This window comes from Oratosquilla oratoria, chromosome 33 (assembly GCF_046742065.1).
Source record: "Oratosquilla oratoria isolate Oo_2021 chromosome 33, ASM4674206v1, whole genome shotgun sequence".
NCBI classification, from domain to species: domain Eukaryota; kingdom Metazoa; phylum Arthropoda; class Malacostraca; order Stomatopoda; family Squillidae; genus Oratosquilla; species Oratosquilla oratoria.
The window spans coordinates 3,353,289-3,374,958 of record NC_134809.1 but is presented as its reverse complement, the minus strand read 5'-3'; the positions used below and the strand labels follow the sequence as shown (position 1 = coordinate 3,374,958).

Genomic DNA, 21,670 nt, shown 5'->3' with positions numbered 1-21,670 from the left:
TCGCCCTGGCTGTTCAACTTATACATGGATGGGGTAGTGCGAGAGGTGAATGCTAGGGTAGTGAGTCAGGGATTGGAGATGGTTAAAGAAAATGGAGAAAAGTGGGAGGTGAGCCAGCTGTTGTTTGCGGACGACACTGCGCTTGTGGCAGGGTCAGAGGAGGGATTGAGGAAGCTGGTGGCAGAGTTTGGGAGAGTATGTGATAGAAGAAAGCTAAAGATAAATGTGGGTAAAAGTAAGGTGATGAGATGTACAAGGGGTGAAAGTGGCAGTAGACTGGAAGTGAACATTAAGGGAGAGCGACTGGAGGAAGTGGATAGTTTTAGATACTTGGGTGCAAGTGTAGCAGGAAAAGGTGGAGTGAAGGTGGAGGTAGAATGTAGATTGTTGAGAGAAGCGAGTAAATGCCTTGGTGGTTTAAAGAGTGTAATGAGAAATAGACATTTGGGAATGGATGCGAAGAGGAGACTGTATGAAGGAGTGATTGTGCCAACAGCACTGTATGGGGAAGAAACGTGGAACATAAGAGAAGAAGAGAGAAGGAGTTTGAATGTGTTTGAGATGAGGTGTCTGAGAAGTATGGCGGGGGTTACTAGGCTAGATAGAGTGAGAAATGAGGAGGTGAGGAGGAGAACAGGGGTGAAAAAGGATTTGGGAGAGAGGGTTGATGAAAGAATATTAGGATGGTTTGGACACATGGAAAGAATGAGTGAAGAAAGACTAGTAAAAGAGGTATGGAAGGCAGATGTGGAGGGAGTGAACATGAGGGGACGTCCTAGGATGAGGTGGATGGATGGGGTGAAGGGGGCTTTGGGGAAGAGGGGAATGTCTGTTGAGGAAGGAAGGGAGAGGACGGAAGACAGAGGTGAGTGGAGAATGGTTGTATATGGATGATGTTGTGACTGCATGAGGAGTATGTGTGAGTAAATTTTGACGCAGCCCGAAGGGATTTCTCCCCGTCCTCTCCTTATATGCAAAGGGGGACGGAGAGGGGGGGTCGCCGATTAAATGAAGCGGCCTTGCTGTGGATGTACTGTGTCTTGCGACACTGCTTCTGACCCAGGGCGGTGGGCGGGGTGCAGGGATGACCCGTCATCCAGGAGGTGCTCAGATGAGAGGAAGGGTGGGAGGGGTGTGGAGTGTATTTGGGGATGAAATGGGTGGGAGTGTTTTTATGCCTTTCCCTTTTTGGCTACCTCCCTTGTAAGGGGGAAAAAGCCTTGGTATATGTATGTATGTAGAAGTTAAAAATAATCAGCATTCATAGTTAATCTGTTTCTAATCAGAAAATAATCCCACATGACTTTGGTCCGTAGGGATGTCGCTGAAGTAACTAAAATATTGACTTGATAAACTTATGCAGTCACTGGAGGTGCCAAGATAAGAGGGAGGGAAGAGGGTAGAGGGGAGTGGAGTATGTAGGGGATGGAATGGGTGGGAGTGGTTTCTATGCCTTTGTTTTTCGGCTACCTACCTTGTAATGGGAAAAAGCCTTTGCTATATGTATGTACCTTGTACAGGGTTGGTGTTGAATATTGTTTATTTTTGTCTAAGTGCTTATCATTCCATATTTAGGAGTGAAAATTTTGGTTATTGAATATATGGGATTCAACAAAATCAAATTTAATTTTCATAGGACCACATATGGTTAGTTATTGCTAGCAAGTATTTAGTGTAGGTTTTTAATGTTTATGTCTTTCATTTTTGAAAGATGTAAACATTAGAAAGTAAATAATGAGACCAAATGATGAAAGAAATGAAAAAAATTATGAAAGAGTATTAGAATGGTTTGGACGCATGGAAAGAACGAGTGAAGAAAGATTAGCAAAAGAAGTATGGAAGGCAGAGGTAGAAAGAGTGGATTTGAGGGGACGGTTGAGGATGAGATGGATGAATGGGGTGAAGGGGGTGTTGAGCAAGAGGGGAATGTCTGTTGAGCAAGGAAGGAAGAAGGCAGGGTATAGGGATGAGTGGAGAGTGGCTGTCTATAAATTATACTGTTATGCAAGGAAGGGAGGGGTCGGGGATGGGGATGTAGGGGATGCTTATGTGTGAATGATATTTTGATGCTGCCTGAAGGGATTTCTCTCTGTCTTCTCTTTTTCTGCATGAGGGGACGGAGAGGGTTTGCCGCCAATTAAATGAAGTGGCTTTGCTGTGGATTTATTGTGTCTTGACGCATTGCTTTTGACCCAGGGCAGTGGGCGGAATATAGGGATAACCCATCATCCATGAGGAGCTAAGATGAGAGGGAGGGAAGAGGTGGTGGAGGGGAGTGGAATGTATGGGAGTAGGTATGTGCCTTTGACTTGGCTACCTCCCATGTAAGGGGGAAAAAACTTACATACATACGTACATATACCAAAGGCTTTTTCCCCCTTAACAGAGGGTAGCCAAAAAGAAAAAGGCATTGAAATCACTCGCACCCATTTAATTTCCCATTTATTCCACTCCCCTCCACCCTCGTCCCTCCCTCCTATCTTGGCACCACCTGGAGGACGGGTCATCTTGGTATATAGATATAGACGGACATCTTTCATTTTTACAGATTTTGGCTCTAAGGTTACTTGGGGCTGTCCTACCACATCAGATGGATTCTACGAAGGAGAAACAAATAATTTTCAATCGAATCTTGTGTGTCCTGGGTAACACTCTACTTACGTGTGCCAACGATCCAGCCATCAATGCCAATTGTAAGCATTCTACAGTTGTCAGAAATCTTCAGTGTTTGCATTTGTATGTTTTTATATTGTTTGGAGCATCCCATATTACACTTGTTGAATGCCTTATATGGTATTTCTATTCACGTTTTTTCATCGTAGACATATAACATCAACAAGTTAATGAAAGATAAATATAGTGTTCAGTAGTCCCGTAACTAGAAACTACAGCAAGACCTAAAATTGTTTCACTTGGAAATGACATAATCATATAGATTTCATATAAATTTTCTCATTGCCCATTTCACAAGTAAACAGTGTACTTGTTATTTGTAAGTCTGTTTCACTTTTTGAACAGTTATATGTATTAAAGGGCTTAAACTACCCATCCCATCTCAGCACATTGCTCTCTCTCTCTCTCCCCCCCTCTCTCTCAACCCTCTCTCTCTCACCCCTCTCTCTCTCCCCCCCCTCTCTCTCTCTCTCTCTCTCTCTCTCTCTCTCTCTCTCTCTCTCTCTCTCTCTCCATCCCTCCCTCTCTGTCTCTCTCTCCATCTTTTCCTCTCTTTCCATCTCTCTCTCCTTTCCTCCCTCTCTCTTGCTCTCTCTCTTTCTCTCTCTCTCTCTCCTTCCCTCCCTGTCTCTATCTCTCTCTCCTTTCCCCTTCCCTCCCTGTCTCTATCTCTCTCTCCTTTCCCCTTCCCTCCCTGTCTATCTCTCTCTCCTTTAACCTTCCCTCCCTGTCTATCTCTCTCTCCTTTCCCCGTCCCTCCCTGTCTCTATCTCTCTCTCCTTTCCCCCCTCTCTCTCTCTCCCTCTCCCTTTCTCTCTCCCTCCCTCCCCCCTCTCTCTCTCTCCCTCTCCCTCCCCCCTCTCTCTCCCTCCCTCCCCCCTCTCTCTCCCTCCCTCCCCCCTCTCTCTCCCTCCCTCCCCCCTCTCTCTCCCTCCCTCCCCCCTCTCTCTCCCTCCCTCCCCCTCTCTCTCTCCCTCCCTCCCCCTCTCTCTCTCCCTCCCTCCCCCTCTCTCTCTCCCACCTCTCTCTCTCTCTCTCGCTCTTTTTCCCCTCTCTCTCTCTTTCCCCACTCTCTCTCCCCCCCTCTCTCTCTCCCTCCTCTCTCTCTCTTCCCTTCTCTCTCTCCCCTTCTCTCTCTCTCCCTCTCTCTCTCTCTCTCTCCCTCACCCTCTCTCTCTTTCCCTCACCCTCTCTCTCTCTCCCTCCCCCTCTCTTTCTCTCCTTCCCCCTCTCTCTTTTCCTTCCCCCTCTCTCTTTCCCTCCTCCCTCTCTCTTTCCCTCCCCCCTCTCTCTTTCTCTCCCTCCCCCTCCCCCTTACCTCTCTTCTCTCTCTCTCTCTCTCTCTCTCTCTCTCTCTCTCTCTCTCTCTCTCTCTCTCTCTCTTTTCTCCCCCTCTCTTTTCTCCCCCTCTCTCCCCCCTTTCTCTCTCTCTCTCTCTTCATTTTCTCTTCTCTCTTTGCCTGGAACTTAACTGAATTAATGTGATTTCTCTTTCCAGCCAAAAAAAGCTGCACAACCTGTGTTTCCCTGACAGCATCTCACTCGGGTACTGTAGCAGAGGAGATAGTAGCACTATTACGAAGTCTTCACACTCTTCCTGCGTGGAATATTGTCATCAGCGACTCACTCATCGACAAACTCAGTCTGGTAGCACAGCTGTTGGCCGATCTATCACAGTTTCAATTACAGGTAACTTGTCTGTTCGTGCATATGTTTTATTAGAGAATTTCTGAAATTTAGCAGGATATACTCCTTTTTGCTAATTAATGAACAAGAGTCACAATCATAAGGACAACTTGTATTTGTGATTCTTTTTCATTTATTTGTTATTTTTCTGATTTGTGATTCTTGTTCATTTATTAGTCATTTTTCTGATTTGTGATTCTTGTGAATTTATTCATCATTTTTCTGATTTGCGATTCTTGTTCTTTTATTTATAATTTTTCTGGTTTGTGACTTGTTCATTTATTTGTAATTTTTCTGGTTTGTGATTGTTGTTTATTTTTTTATAATTTTTCTGGATGTAAAGAAGTCTTGTTTAATTGTCATGTGTGTTCATTCTTGTGAGATCATGTTGCTTTTAGACACTTTCTAAGATTAGTACATTTTTTTTGTACTTATTCATGAGTTGAGTGATTTGAGAGATGTTGCCTAACAGATATTTATATCATAATCCTGCAAAGGTCTTTGTTCCGAAGAATACAAACTCTTCGGTACTCCTTACACTAGGATACTCTCGCGTAGCGCGAATATTTCTACTGCGAAATTAAAATCCTCACTCTGTGGGTCTGGGCAACACTTATCCTCAGTAAGGGGCCCCATTGGGGCAAGGGGGGGGGCCCTTGCCCTCCACCACAAGTCTCGCACACTATAACCATTCTCTTCGCAGTAGTGACCGCGTTAACATCTCTATTATACATGTTTAGTTTTTATCGGTTTCCCCCTTAACGGGCCGATTCTCAGTCAAACCCCATTATTAGCGCGGCAGCGAACCGTTAATTACTCAGCGGTTCTATGTTTACGTCGGTGCCGAATATCAAGCAATCCGCTTCGATTGTCGCCAGCTCACTCTAAGGACGCTAAGGAGTTCGTCGTCCTTCAATTTCATCGGGGTTTTCCCTACGCCATCCTGTGTCCTGGAATTCTTCAGTGCTTCTCCATTTCCTGTATTATTCCCTTAACCGCCCCCGGGTATCCTACCCTTCACTGTAAGTATGGAATCTGGTTCCAGTATTGTTGTGGTTTCGCCGAAGGGAGATAGGGAGAAAGGTGCGCAAGCATAGAAAATGGCTTCCCTCTTCACCCCCCCAAAAACAAGGGAAGGCGGCCTACGGCTTCGGAGGAGACGAGCAATTCTCTCCCTCCTCCACGGCGTAGTAGACAGGAAGCCAAGTTGTCCTTTATTCCTTTAAACTTGGACGGTTAGCGTAGATGGACATGCGCCTAAGGCCACCTCTAGCTACCGTTCCTGTACGAGCTTTTCCCGGATGAGGTCGCTTGCGGTTTGCCCTCGCCCATCCCAGAAACTCAACAGTCGCCAGGAAGGTGGTACAACGCCACTTCGAGTCATTCTCAGGCCAAGTTGTCCTCTTCCTTCAAACCAGGACGATTAGCGTAGCCGGACATGCGCGTCAAAGCCACCGCTAGCTACCGTTCCTGTATGACATTTTTCCCGGATGTGGTCGCTTGCGGCTGCCCCCGAAACTCGACGCCGGCACGGACAAAGGGGGGGGGGGGCAAAGAGCCCCTTAGTCTCTTCTACTCAGGAATCCCGCAGTACGCACAAAAGAGCCGGGTGATCAACGGTGACCTTCCATGCCCTTTGCTCACAGGGACAGAGATCAGGGACGAGGTTGCAGACGCGGTATTTCTCGCTGACCGGATGCTACGTCGGCGGAGGACGCGGACAGTTGTCTCCCCCCTCCTAAGCGTAGTAAACGGAATGGTTGTACAATAGCCGCCCCCGCGAACCCCCCACCCCCCCCGGGTACGAGTTTTTCCCGGATGCGTCCGCCGGCCCCGCGACGCTGCCGGCGGCTCCGCCCCCCCACGGACAAAGTAGCCGAGTTCGGAGATTCGGAGCGCGTCGGCCTCTTCTCCTCCTCGGGTGGTCCCCCACATCCACCTTCCACCCGTCGTCAGACGAGCCGGGTCATCGCCGGAACCCTTTCTATGCCCGGTGGGCAGGAAGCCCGAGATGTGCCCACGCGCGCGTTCGTCGTGGGTGACTCAGCTTCGTCCATTGGAGGCAGTCTCCCCTTGGCGTCTCCCGGACCATCCGCACCCAGGCGGGACTCACCAAGTGGACATTCCCCGGACCTCCTCCCCACTCTCTGTTCACTCGTCACTACGTTGAAGGAACAGATGGAGGCCCAACGGGAATTTTTCCGCGCTTCTCAAGCGCGGTTCGTGCACCGCACGGAAGCTCGTGAGGAGTCACCGCCCCCAAGGGCCCCCCTCGACCATCTTCCACTTGCTCGGCCCCCCTCTGTACCCATCAGTGACCGGGATGGTAGCGTGAGGTTCCTCTCTGCCCGTGCCGACCCCTCCTACGCCGACGACGATGTCCACAGCTCCGTAGGGGGGGGGGGGGCACGCTCCCTTTCCCCTCCCGTTTCCCAGTCGGAATCCTCGATGGTGGTCCCTCCTTCCTTCTCGGACGTCCTCGCGAGGGTTCGGAGGGCGAATCGACTGGGCCACCCGAAAGCAGAGGAAGCCACATTCGAGTCTGACATCTTCATGACGGCCAACTCTCAGAAAGCCCAGCCTCCTCCCCTCCACCTTCCATGGAGTACGCAGACGGCGAGAGCCATGGCCCAGGCCTCCGACGCTCTCGCAACAAGGACGACCGAGAAGACGCGTTGGCTTCCGGTCCCATTGGAACACCAGAAGCGCTTCTACACCCCATCGGGGTCAACCCTCGGAGCAGCCTCGATCCCGGCGAGGTTACCAGAGCTGGTTAGGCGGACGCCGAGTCGCTGCGCAGGCGAAACGTCCTCCTCTCTGGCAGGGAAGTCAGCACCCACCTTCAATCACTGGCTCTGTCCCTGGCGGTGAACTCCTGGCTAGAACGCCTCCTTGCCTCGGCGTGGGAGTTCTTACCCGCACTACAACCCCAGGAAGAATGCGACCTCCAGGCTTTTTGGCAAGCGCGAGCAGAGCCCTGAAGCATCAGGTTTCCTGTCTCTCAACGTCCTGAGCCAACTTCGAGTCCCGCAGGAGAGACACCATCCTCGGGGAACCCCAGTGACCCCCTCCTCAGGGAGATTTATGCTCACCCACGCGCTGATTCCCCCGGATATGGTGGACTCCGAGATCCTAGACGCAAACATTATAGAGGCTCCGGACTCCCCCACAGGACTCCTAGGAATTCGCCAGCCCCTCCGCACAAGATAGGGGGTTGCCTCTCCCTCTACTGGAGAGCATGGGAAGAGGCCGGGGCGGAAGACTGGACCTACTAAGTCATTAAGACGGGCTATTGTCTTCCCTTTTCCACTGTCCCAAACCTCTCCCTCTATCCCATCCAAGTCAGCAGCTTCCACCCGGACTCGGCTCGCGGGCGGGCCCTAGCGGAGGAATCCTCCGTTCTGCTCCAGACAGGAACTTTAGTGGAAGTCTCGACTCCGGACCCAGGGTTCTTCTCACGGCTATTCCTAGTAGAAAAGACAACAGGGGTGTGGAGACCAGTCATCTATTTGTCTCCACTCAACAAGTTCCTTTTCCCTGACGAAGTTCCGAATGGCCACCCCAGAGTCCGTAAGGGCGTCTATCAGGGAAGGGAACTTCATGGTGTCGCTGGACCTCCAAGATGCATTCCGCCCAGCTATGCCAAGAACACCTGAGAATGGTCCTAACCTTTGTCCTGAAATTGGGCACAGTAGTCAACCCGGAAAAGTCAGATTTCTTACCAGAACAGAGAGTCACGTACCTGGGTATGGTCCTGGACTCCTCCCTAATGGAATCCTTCCCAGTAGGAAAGGGGATCCCGAATCTCGCATCTCTAGTTGCACAGGCACTATCGACCAGGTTCCTGACGGCTACACAATGCCAAATCCTCCTGGGCCATATGGCCTCCATAGAGAAATTAATCCCCTGGAGTAGACAAAGAATGCGACCGCTACAGTGGCTCCTCAAGTCTCAGTGGGCCCCGCAAGAGGGAGAACCCCTACAACACATCTCCCTCACCGAAGAAGTCAAGGATTCTCTTCTCTGGTGGAAGGCCCATGCAACCTTCTCATGGGGATGCCCCTCGGCCCATCTCCCCCCGAAGTCCTCCTGTTCTCCGATGCCTCCAAGGAGGGCTGGGGAGCCCACCTCAACGACGATCACATCAGCGGTTCCTGGTCCACAGTCGAGCGGACAGCCCATATCAATTGGCTTGAGTTGAAAGCAGTACTCCTGGCTCTCCGTCACTTCAAGGATCAAGTCTCAGGAAAAGTAGTGGGCATAATGTCGGACAATTCCTTGGTAGTAGCCTACCTGAACGAGCAAGGGGGGCACAGTCTCCCAGGAACTATGCCTTCTGATGATGGACATCCTCAACCTAGCCAAGAATCTCCAGGTGTCACTCAAAGCCCGTTACATCCCGGGGAAGAGGAATGTCTGGGCGGACCACCTCGGCAGGAAGAATCAGATAATCAACACAGAATGGTCCCTCTATCGAGAGGTAGCGAACTTCATCCTCAGCAAATGGGGCTCCCCTCTAGTGGACCTTTTTGCAATGAGATGGAATCAACAACTCCCAATATATTTCAGCCCTTTCCTGGATCCTCTGACAGCAGGAGAAAACGCTCTTCTGCAAAGTTGGGACAACCTGGACTCCTACGCTTTCCCACCATTTCCCTTGCTCCAGAAGGTACTCCTCAGAGCAAGACACGCATCCTACCTTCGGATGACTTTGATCGCTCCTTGGTGGCCCGAAGCCCCATGGTTTCCGGACGCCCTCGAGCTAGCAGTAGAAGAGCCTCTGGCCCTTCAGGGAAGACCAGATCTTCTGTATCCACCCATCAACGGGCCTTGGCACAAGAACCCTTCAGCACTCAATCTTCACGCGTTCAGACTATAGTCCAGATCCTCCTAAAGAAGGGTTTTCCCAGAGAAGTGGTTGAGGACATGTCCGCTCCTATTTGCTCTTCCTCAGCTAACCTTTATCAAGGGAAATGCGCCTTTGCAAAATGGTGCCACTCCAGGAAGTTAGTCCCAGTTCGAGCCACCATTCCTGAGATCGCCTCCTTCCACGTCCTCAGGAAGTCCAGGAAGATCTCCCTCTCGGCAGTACAAAGCTATAGGGCAGCTCTAAATCAGGTGTTTTCTCTGAAGGGCATGGTCCTAGCCCTTTCACAGGAAATTTCCATGCTCTTCAGGCACTTCAAAGATCATGCCCCCCCCCAGGGAAATCAGTTCTCCTCCGCGGGATGTGGCATTAGTCCTGAACTCTCTGAGGGGTCCCCCTTACGAACCTCTCCGAGAGGCACATCTGAAGGACCTCTCCTAGAGGACAGTTTTTTCTGCTAGCCCTGGCATCTTCCAAGAGAGTAGGGGAGTTACATGCCATCTCTTATAGAGTCGCCCATTCCAAAGGATGGAAAGAGGTCTCCTTCACTTTCATGCCTCAATTCATTGCCAAAACAAAGATCCTGCCAAATCCGACCCTAGATTCTGGTCCTTTAGTGTTCCATCCTTAGACGAATTTGCAGGGGGAGAATAGACTGAAACAGTTCTGTGCCCGGTACAAGCCATCCGGACCTACCTCAAGAGAACCGAACATCTTCGACCAGAATTAAAGTGGTTGTTCATCTCTACTAAAGGTAGCCCATCACTAAGAATTCCATTTCTTACTGGACAATGGAAGTCATCCGCAGAGCCTGCGACATGAACCACACAGATTGCCCATGACCTGAGGGCAGTAGGGACCTCCCTAGTCATCAGAAAGAATCGGTCAGTCAACCAGGTTCTTCAAGCAGGTATATGGAAGAGCCAGAATACGTTCACTTCCTTTTACCTCAAAGAAGTTATGCGGGAATCTTTAGGGAACTTATCTTTGGGCCCCATAGTGGCCGCCCAAGAAGTCCTGAAAATGATATACCCCTCCTCAAGAGCACACAGCCGACCCTGACAACTCATCCAGGTTCTGGCTCGGCAACTGCAGGGATAACTTTCTAAAATCCTTCTCATACTCTTACATTCCCTTACCTCACCCGCGGGCTCTCAAGCATTCCAAGGGAATCAATTCAAGCCCTTCAGTGGTACAAAAGTGATTATAACCTTTCTGTCTCCACTCCAGGGAACAGAAAGGGGTGCACTTCAAAGTGAGGGGAATGTATAGGGGTCTGGTCAACATAGTCTTAGCACACTAGATTTTCCTTACAGCGGTTTCCCAGGCTAGATAACAACTTCCTTCCCTCCTAAGTCTGAGTCTCCTAGTGTAAGGAGTACCGAAGAGTTTGTATTCTTCGGAACAAATGTAATTTTCGCAGGAAAATTAATTTTTCCCTGATACAAACCTGAGGTACTCCTTACCTTTAATGGCCCTCCTCAACCACCCCTCTAAACAGTTCCTTCTCCTTGCCTGACAACCTTGTGCTTAAATCATACCTGGCTCAGAGAATGGTTATAGTGTGCGAGACTTGTGGTGGAGGGCAAGGGCCCCCCCCCTTGCCCCAATGGGGCCCCTTACTGAGGATAAGTGTTGCCCAGACCCACAGAGTGAGGATTTTAATTTCGCAGTAGAAATATTCGCGCTACGCGAGAGTATCCTAGTGTAAGGAGTACCTCAGGTTTGTATCAGGGAAAAATTAATTTTCCTGCGAAAATTACATTTTTCTTCTCTTCCTCCCCTTGTATTCCCCTCCTCCTTCCCCTGTATCCTCCTCCCCTCCTCCTCCTCCCCTCCTCCTCCTCCTCCCCTCCTCCTCCTCCTCCCCTCCTCCTCCTCCTCCCCTCCTCCTCCTCCCCCTCCTCCCCTCCTCCTCCCCTCCTCCTCCCCTCCTCCTCCCCTCCTCCTCCCCTCCTCCTCCTTCCCTCCTCCTCCTCCTCCTCCTCCTCCTCCTCCTCCTCCTCCTCCTCCTCCTCCCCTCCTCCCTCCTCCTCCCCTCCTCTTCCCCTCCTCCCCTCCTCCCCTCCTCCCCTCCTCTTCATCCCCTCCTCATCCCCTCCTCCTCTTGTATTCACCTCGTTCTTCCCTCATATTCCCCTCCTCCTCCCATTGTATTCTCCTCCTTCCCTTGCACTCCCCTCCTCCTTCCCTTGTATTCCCCTTCTCCTCCCCTCATATTCCCCTCCTCTTCTCATATTCCCCTCCTCTTCTCATATTCCCCTCCTCCCCTTGTATTCCCCTTCTCCTCCCCTCATATTCCCCTCCTCCTCCCCTCATATTCCCCTCCTCCTCCCCTCATATTCCCCTCCTCCTCGTCTCATATTCCCCTCCTCCTCGTCTCATATTCCCCTCCTCCTCGTCTCATATTCCCCTCCTCCTCGTCTCATATTCCCCTCCTCCTCGTCTCATATTCCCCTCCTCCTCGTCTCATATTCCCCTCCTCCTCGTCTCATATTCCCCTCCTCCTCGTCTCATATTCCCCTCCTCCTCGTCTCATATTCCCCTCCTCCTCGTCTCATATTCCCCTCCTCCTCGTCTCATATTCCCCTCCTCCTCGTCTCATATTCCCCTCCTCCTCGTCTCATATTCCCCTCCTCCTCGTCTCATATTCCCCTCCTCCTCGTCTCATATTCCCCTCCTCCTCGTCTCATATTCCCCTCCTCCTCGTCTCATATTCCCCTCCTCCTCGTCTCATATTCCCCTCCTCCTCCCCTCATATTCCCCTCCTCCTCCCCTCATATTCCCCTCATATTCCCCTCCTCCTCCCCTCATATTCCCCTCCTCCTCGTCTCATATTCCCCTCCTCCTCGTCTCATATTCCCCTCCTCCTCGTCTCATATTCCCCTCCTCCTCGTCTCATATTCCCCTCCTCCTCGTCTCATATTCCCCTCCTCCTCGTCTCATATTCCCCTCCTCCTCGTCTCATATTCCCCTCCTCCTCGTCTCATATTCCCCTCCTCCTCGTCTCATATTCCCCTCCTCCTCGTCTCATATTCCCCTCCTCCTCGTCTCATATTCCCCTCCTCCTCGTCTCATATTCCCCTCCTCCTCGTCTCATATTCCCCTCCTCCTCGTCTCATATTCCCCTCCTCCTCGTCTCATATTCCCCTCCTCCTCGTCTCATATTCCCCTCCTCCTCGTCTCATATTCCCCTCCTCCTCGTCTCATATTCCCCTCCTCCTCGTCTCATATTCCCCTCCTTATCCCCTCATATTCCCCTCCTTCTCCCCTTGTATTCCCCTCCTCTCCTCATATTCCCCTCTTCCCCTTGTATTCCCCTCCTCTCCTCATATTCCCCTCCTCTTTTTTTTATTACTCTCCTCTTCCCCTCATATTGCCCTCCTCCCTCCTTATACCCCCTTCTCCCCCACATGTTCCCCTCCTCCTCTTCCCTTCTGCATCCTCTTTCTCCTCCTCCTCCTCCTCCATATCCTCTTCCTCCATATCCTCTTCCTCCTCATCCATATCCTCCTCCTCCTCCATATTCTTCTCCTCCTCCTTCTACTCCATATCCTCTTCCTCTTCTATGTTCTCCCCCTCCTAGTTCCCTCCTACTCCATGTCTACTCTCCTCCTCCTCTTCCTCCTTTTCCTCGTCCCTCATCTTCCTCCTCCCTCATCTTCCTCCTCATCCTTCTCACATCGGTATCAACATCACCCTTCTTATCATTAGTATTTCAGCAGCAATAACCAGTTCTTCTGTCCATGGGAACAGTATTGCTCTGAAGAAATTGTGTTACATTCATGAGAAAGGGGAGGTGGAAGGAGAGCAACATAATGGAGGGATAGTACAAGTTAAACATCATATTCATCATTGTCATTATTGCCATAATTTTCATCAAAGATTTATTTAACAAAAGGAGGATATAGAATGATCATTGTTATTTCTATTCAATCATTTTATTCATTTATTTATTTATTTTATTTTATTTTATTTTTTTAAGGTGGATGACTGGCATAGTGGTGGTGGCTTGGTGAGTCAAGCCAGTGGTGTAGTTGCTTCCTTAGCTGTATGCGGTGGTGTGGATGCCAGACCACGTCTTGGTGGTATGGTCTTGGTTGAGGAAGATGTGAGAGGTAAGTTTAATTGGAAGAATAGTATATACAGATCTAGGATTAACTTAATTCACTTAGCCCTTCACAAAGGTTGAACAACTTTATCATCATAAATTTTTCTAAACTTTGTCAATATTAGGAGAGGAACAGAGGGAGTAATTGGTGAGGAACAGTGTGAATTTAGGACGGGTAGAGGTTGTGTGGATTAGATTTTTGTGGTAAGACAAATATGTGAGAAAGCTATAGGAAAGAGGAAGGATGTTTTTTTGGCTTTTATGGATCTGGAAAAGGCTTACAACAGGATAGACAGAAAGGCACTGTGGAAGGTTTTGCGGATATATGGGATAGGAGGAAAGCTTCTAGGAGGTGTCAAGAGTTTTTATGAGAGTAGTAGAGCTTGTGTCAGCATTAGAAATGGAAAAAGTGAGTGGTTCAAGGTAAAAGTGGGACTTCACCAGGGATGTGTTATGTTGCCCTGGCTGTTCAACTTATACATGGATGGGGTAGTGCGAGAGGTAAATGCAAGGGTAGTGGGTCAGGGATTGGAGATGGTTAAAGAAAATGGAGAAAAGTGGGAGGTGAGCCAGCTGTTGTTTGCTGACGACACTGCGCTTGTGGCAGGATCGGAGGAGGGATTGAGGAAGTTGGTGACAGAGTTTGGGAGAGTGTGTGATAGAAGAAAGCTGAAGATAAATGTGGGTAAAAGTAAGGTGATGAGATGTTCAATGGGTGAAAGTGGCAGCAGACTGGAAGTGAGCGTTAAGGGAGAGCGACTGGAGGAAGTGGATAGTTTTAGATACTTAGGTGCAAATGTGGCAGGAAAAGGTGGAGTGTAGGTGGAGGTAGAATGTAGATTGAGAGAAGCAAGTAAATGCCTTGGTGGATTAAAAAGTGTAATGAGGAATAAACATTTGGGAATGGATACTAAGAGGAGACTATAGGAAGGAGTGATTGTGCCAACAGCACTGTATGGGGCAGAAACATGGAACATAAGAGAAGAAGAGAGAAGGAGTTTGAATGTGTTTGAGAAGTTGAGAAGTATGATGGGGGTTACTAGGCTAGATAGAGTGAGAAATGAGGAGGTGAGGAGAACGGGTGGAAAGGGAGTTGGGAGATAGGGTTGATGAAAGAGTATTAGGAGGATTGGACACATGGAAAGAATGAGTGAAGAAAGACTAGTAAAAGAGGTATGGAAGGCAGATGTGGAGGGAGTGAACATGAAGGGACGTCCTAGGATGAGGTGGATGGATGGGGTGAAGGGGGCTTTGGGGAAGAAGGGAATGTCTGTTGAGGAAGGATGGGAGAGGACAGAAGACAGGGGTGAATGGAGAATGGTTGTATATGGATGATGCTGTTATGCATGAGGTGGAGTTAGTGGGGGGATGGGGGGTGAGGTAGTGTATGTGAGCAAAATTTGACGCAGCCCGAAGGGATTTCTCCCCATCTTCTCCTTTTATGCATGGGGGGGACTGAGAGGGGGGGTCACCGATTTAATGAAGCGGCCTTGCTGTGGATGTGCTGTGTCTTGCGACACTGCTTCTAACCCAGGGCAGTGGACAAGGTGCAGGGATGACTCGTCATCCAGGAGGTGGTAAGATAAGAGGGAGGGTGGAGGGGTGTGGAGTGTATTCAGGGATGGAATGGGTGGGAATGATTTTATGCCTTTTCCTTTTTGGCTACCTCCCTTGTAAGGGGGAAAAAGCCTTGGTATATGTATGTATGTCAATATTTTTTTCTGTTTTTTAATATTTCATTGAGCCACTAAAAAAATATTTGTTTATATTATATACTGTAACAGTTGCACAAACATTTTACCATTGTGCTTTCTTCTTAGCTTTATCTTTATGCATAGGAAATGAGGTAAATGAAGATTAGAATGTAATTCTGTGTAACATGACCTTTGGCAGGAACTATTGCTCGAATAGGACGTCACAAAGCCCATATCCAACCCCACGGAGGAGGAGACCTACAGCGTTTCAGCCTCTCGAGTATTGTTCCTTTACCATCCAAAAGCTTCGCAATAGGTGAGTTTTATATTTTACTTGTTAGGTATAAGGTAGGCGTATGTTTCAATTTGCCTATTTCCATTTAAGAGTTAAAAGGCCTTTAGGTGTGTGTATGTTCAGTGCCAGTCATGGGAGACGCAACCTACCCATAGAAACGAACGCGGATGGTGGTTGCAACTCTTGTGGGCAAAGAACCCCAGAAATCATTTGTATTGGTTATCTAGTGACTTCTGGCATCTAAGCAGACTCCAGCCACCTGTTGCTACCCTTCTCTTGCCTCTGTGCACCTCAGGCAGTCACACAAATGATAGTTTTTGCATTTATTCTTTCCATGGGGTTATTTTTGTCTTCAGCTGGTCTTCCTACACATTACCTTTACTGAGCACTTAATATGGGTATGAAAACCACAGGCAAGAAGGAAAGGCCTAAGATAATTGCCCTAAGAGAGGAAATTGTGCCTATTATGGAAATTTGCTGGCGAATGGACTGCCACAATGCTACTGTCCTGCCCATGTGGGCAGCCTCCCATGAGCTACCACCAAGCATCATACCACCTCCAAAGCCCCATCCTAGACCTTCTAAGAAGACAAATGAGAGTAATGGTGACATGACAAAATATTGTTTTGTGAATACAGATTTCAATTTTAGTACATTTCCTAGCCATGCTGCCATTTTTGGTTACCATTGCTTACAGGCTGTATCTGCCATGACCATGACTGTATGTATGTATACATTTGTTTATTTTAGCAAAACTTGAAAGTGAGATGTGAACTTAGATTTGCATGGTTCATGCATATGGGTTTTTTTTCTATATCTTTTATTTTGTATATTTTATTTTATATATGAGGGGACGGAGAGGGGGGGGTCACAGATTAAATGAAGCAACCTTGCTCTGGATGTACTGTGGAAAGGTGGTGGAGGGGAATGTAGTGGGTGGGAATAGGTATGTACCCCTGATTTAGGTACCTCCCTTATAAGGGAAAGATAAATTTATTTATTTTTGTTTTATTTTATTTTATTTTTTGTTCCCTAAAGCTTTTTGGTAAATTATTACATTTTTGTCTTTAATTTTGTATTTGTCTTTATTTTTTGTGTATTTTGTATTTTGTGTATTGGTAAATGAATATGTTGGTTGTCTTTATTTTTTGTTTATTTACTGCATTGTACTGAAGAAAATGGTTATGCAGCCCTCGGTAATCATTCTTTCCACTATCTGGCCTGCTGCAGAAAACATTTGGTGACCTCTTACCTACAGGTATCTATTGTCGGATGGATTGCAAAAGTGGGAAAAGAAATTATAAAAACAAAGGAGGAAAAGGACCTACGTACCTGAGGAGAGTCTTATAATCTGTTGAAAAACATAAGAGTGGCATTTCACTGTATAGATGAGTATATGATAAAAAATATATAATTGAAAGCATGATACTAATTAAGAAAGACCACATGTCTAAAGGATGTGAAGAAATACACTTTTCCATATAAATGCATAAATACTTGGAATAACTTAGGTGATATAGCCCAAGCTCAAACAATACAAGAGTTCAAATCTAAATATGATAATTGGAAATCAAGGAATTTGAGGCTAGGTATCATAAGAAATTAGAAAATGGGAGACTGGACCCAAAAAGTATTGCTGCTTTCCTGTATACTACAATTAGGTAAATACAGCCTGAACAGTTATATGATCATCATACAGAAAGATTTAAGAAAAATAGAGGGAATACAAAAGGTAACAAGCAAGAGGAAAGACTGAAGAAACTCCAACTTACCATGTTGAAGGAGTGTAGAGAGAGGCAACATGATAATGATGATTTAAACTGGAAACAGGTTTAGAGAAATTGGAGGGAGAAGAATTACTGGTACAAGAAGAAAGATTGACAAGAAGGCATAGTAAAAAACTGAAAAATTAAACTTGTTTAAAAGTTGTCAAGAAGTATAGCTTTCTATATAAAAGTGTGGACTTCTGGATTAAGATGAAAATATAGCCCAAGCCCCAATGTAGAAATAATTCAAGGCGTGGTTTGATAAACGGAAGAAGAAAGATGGGACCCTGTGAGCATTGTACCAACCCTGTACACTACAGTTAGGTAAATACACACAATGTAATTATTTATTATTTTTCAGATCATTTAAGTGTGACAACAATGTGTGTACAAGTGTGGGCATCCCTGGTGGCCATTGCTGGTGATTACACACGTAATGCACTCTTTTCGTCCTCTCACAGCCTCTCTCCAACACTACTCAGAATACAGCAGGTAAGGATTATGTGAAAATGTAATTTTTTTTGTGAAGAAAGACTAGTAAAAGAGGTATGGAAGGCAGACGTGGAGGGAGTGAACATGAGGGGACGTCCTAGGATGAGGTGGATGGATGGGGTGAAGGGGGCTTTGGGGAAGATGGGAATGTCTGTTGAGGAAGGAAGGGAGAGGACGGAAGACAGAGGTGAGTGGAGAATGGTTGTATATGGATGATGTTGTGACTGCATGAGGAGGAATGGGCGGGGAAGTGGGGGGTGGGGTAGTATGTGTGAGTAAATTTTGACGCAGCCCGAAGGGATTTCTCCCCGTCCTCGCCTTATATGCAAAGGGGGACGGAGAGGGGGGGTCGCCGATTAAATGAAGCGGCCTCGCTGTGGATGTACTGTGTCTTGCGACACTGCTTCTGACCCAGGGCGGTGGGCAGGGTGCAGGAATGACCCGTCATCCAGGAGGTGCTCAGATGAGAGGAAGGGTGGGAGGGGTGTGGAGTGTATTTAGGGATGAAATGGGTGGGAGTGTTTTTGTGCCTTTCCCTTTTTGGCTACCTCCCTTGGAAGGGGGAAAAAGCCTTGGTATATGTATGTATGTATGTATGAAACTCCCCTGCATGGTTCTAATTGCCATTACTGTTCTGGTAACATCTTGATTTATTCCATTAGTTTAGTTTTTTCCTGTCAATTTCAAATTACTAAGTTTCCAGCTGTCAGGCCAATGAGACACTGCACCTCAACAATAGATCCTGGCAGATGGAGTTGCATTTCCCCTACTGCTTCATTAGATGGTGACCCTCCATATCCACCCAAAAAATTATGGAGCGGACAAGAAGGACATCCTTTTAGGTCATGTCATTCCTTCATCTGTTCACACATATCTTTTGCATTCTCTTTCTTGCACAGCAGACATTCTTTCACCCCATCTATCCATCTCATTCTTGGTGTTTCTCTCAAGTGCTTTCACTATTTTTACAGGTGGGTAAACATATGAAATAGGTGCCAATTAGTTAAAATGAAAAATTTTCAGGTGGATAAGTATATGTATATTTCTCTTCATTCATATCTTGCCTCACCCAAAACATGCACACCCACTTTCCACCCACCCCACACCCATTAAACACCCATTTGTTTTCCCATTTACTGAAGGGTCATTCCTGCCCTCTACCCTCTGCCTGGGTCAAAAGCAATGCAGTAAGGCACTCACCTTCACAGTAGGGATTGACAGCCGAAGCTGGTTAACCTCTACTGTTTCACTTATATAATGACCCTCCCACCTCATCCATTCGTGAGTAATCCCTTTGGGATGTCGTCGGGCTACTGATGATGATGATGATAGGGTTTAACGTCACACACTCCCCCCCTATAGGGAGGCTAGGACGGTGCCCCTCACTGAGGGTTTTGTAGAGTGGAATTTATTGAACCATGCCCTTGGTTCAACTTTGCTGGTGGCAGGATTCGAACTGCCCTCACCTCGACCTTCACCACAAGTAACGACGCCCTAACCCGCTCAGCCAGCAAGCTACTGATATTTACACATATTTTTTTTTATCTTTAAAGTGTCACTCGCTGTGTGGGGTGGCTAATATATTAATCCTTGGCCTGCTGAGATATTTGGGATTTCTTTGAAAGATTCTGGATTGAGAAAACATAAATGAGTATTTAATTTTTATCATTGTTTATTTAGACTTTTAATGTGTTTTTCTGTAGGTGCGAATGTTGGCGATGAATGCATGCAGGGCCCTTCTGAATCATCAGTCTCTCCTGCGTCTGGTGCTGCTGCAGACTACCACTACTGATCAGAATTCCTCCAGCAACAACCTTGATGGGGTAGGAGATGACTCCTCTCATCTGCAGGAGGTATAATTTTATTACATTAAGATAGTTGCCAGAGTGCATGTGTTGTGATAGCATGCAACATGCATTTGCTTCCACCACCTTGATTTCAATCAGTGTGTTCCTGCTTAGATCTGCACTGTGGTCTGTAAGTGTGATTTTATTGTTGGTAGGTATTTGTTATGAGGAAAGTATTGAACTGTGTACATGGTGGTCTACTGATTCTGTTAGGGATGATTTTGTAGTGCTTAAGGAAAAAAAATGTAGACTTTATGGGTTCTTGATGAAGAAGACCTCATAGTTTGAAGTGATCAGAATTCTTCATAGTAGGAGCAAAAGCTTGAAAGTACACCATGATAAAAGGGCTTAAGATATTTCTAGATATATAAGGATACAGAAATGTTTAGCTGTAAGTATGCTTCTCTGCCAAAGATGTTCATGAACCACTGATGCTGGTCACAGTGAAGAAAGAAATTTAGTACTTTATTCTTATCAGCTGGCTAGAATCCTAACCCACCAATGATGGTTGCCAGCAAGTGGTATTCCTGCAAGAAGGATATTAGAGAAAATCATCTAGGAAACCACCTTTATCTTACTCTTTGAAACATAAGCTTTTAGATTTCTACTCCAGTAACCTTACCAAATTCATGCACAACCTATTTATGCCCACCTCTCTATTAGCAGAACAGTGCTATCTGCACATACAAGGATGTTTATTATTCATTTTTGCCCATACTGTACTTTTCAGTTAATCTGTCAAATTAAGAAAGACCACATGTCTAAAAGATGTGTAGAAATAGTTTTCCATATAGATTCATAAATATTTGGAATGGCTTAGGTGATATCACCCAAGCTGGACCAATACATGAATTCAAATCTAAATATGATAATTGGAAATTAAGGATATAGACCAAGTTGGAACTATACATGATAAAGCCAGGTATTATAAATTGGAGAGTAGAAGATTAGACTCTACAGGTATTGCTTTTTTCCTGTACACTACAATTAGGTAAATGTACACACACACAAGCCATTCATTAAACAAGATGCTAAAGGATGGAGATGACCTGGTATTTATGGGAGATTTTAACTGCAAGGAAATCTGTTGGGAAGAGATGACAGTGAAAGGTGGAGAGGATCTATGGGGAAATGTATTACTTGACTATAGAACATACAATGACACAATGGGTAAAAGAAAATACCAGATATAGAAGTAATGAAGAACTGTCAAGACTAGATTTAATATTTACAACAGAACCTGAAATTGTGGATAAAATTAAATACAAGACACCATTTGGAAAGAGTGACCACATACTAATAGAGGTTGAACTAAAGGAGGAAATATAGAGAGAAATGAGAAATACAGAAAAGGAAGACTGATATACAACAAAATGGACTTTGGGAAACTTAAGAAATTCTTTCAAAATACAATTGGGAAAACTTTTTCAGAGACACAAATGGAAGAGAAATTGATGATTTTGATGGAAATTTATAATGAAGGAGTGAATAGATACATGCCAAGACAGAAACAGGAAAAAGTGTACATTAAGTGCTGGTTCAACAGAAGATGCAGTGAGGCAAAAGATAGAAGAGATAAAGCTTGGAAAAAAAAAGAAAAAAAAAACCCTGGAAAATGGCAAATATACATCAACCATAGAAATGAATATGTAAAAGTGCACAGAGAGGAAAAAGAAATTACAAAATAGACATCATAGAAAAATGTAAAGATCAACCCAAACCAAAAATAATGGATCAAGTAACGAAGCTTGATGTCAGGAAATCACACAGCCCAGATGGAATTGCAAATTGGATACTAAAAGAATGTAAAGAGGAGTTAATGGACAAAATATATAACATAACAAGTTGCTCACTCAAAGAAGGAAAAATAAGGAGGGACTGGAAAAATGCCAATATTGAACCAATATATTAAGGAGGAAACTAAGAAGAACCAACAAATTACAGACTGGTCTCCCTTACAAGCACTGTAGCCAAAATTTGTGAAAAGATGATCAAGAATAGATGGATAAAACGCCTGGAAGAAAAGAATATAATAAACCTGAGACAATTTGGATTCAGACAGGGAAGGTCATGTGTCACAAACTTAATCTGTTTCTACTCAAGACATAGATATAATACAAGAAAGGAATGGATGGGATGATTGTGCTTTCCAAGACTTACAAAAAGTCTTTGACAAAGTACCACAGAAAATTAGTAAAAAAAAAAAAAAAAAAAATGGAAAACCTAGGGATACAAGGTA

At 46.3% G+C, this 21,670-nt stretch overlaps 1 protein-coding gene across 4 annotated transcripts in view; it reads left to right on the top strand.

Moving 5' to 3' along the window:
* Positions 1–21,670, top strand: part of HERC2 (E3 ubiquitin-protein ligase HERC2) — a 133,965-nt gene that overhangs the window by 57,325 nt on the left and 54,970 nt on the right. For 3 of the 4 annotated variants that reach the window (XM_076172470.1, XM_076172472.1, XM_076172469.1), the window contains exons 37-42: positions 2,549–2,693; positions 4,172–4,362; positions 13,212–13,344; positions 15,231–15,347; positions 17,454–17,584; positions 19,288–19,437. In XM_076172470.1, the coding sequence (XP_076028585.1) occupies positions 2,549–2,693; positions 4,172–4,362; positions 13,212–13,344; positions 15,231–15,347; positions 17,454–17,584; positions 19,288–19,437 (867 nt within the window). The remainder of the gene's footprint in view (positions 1–2,548; positions 2,694–4,171; positions 4,363–13,211; positions 13,345–15,230; positions 15,348–17,453; positions 17,585–19,287; positions 19,438–21,670) is intronic. The other variant, XM_076172471.1, reaches the window with a different exon arrangement.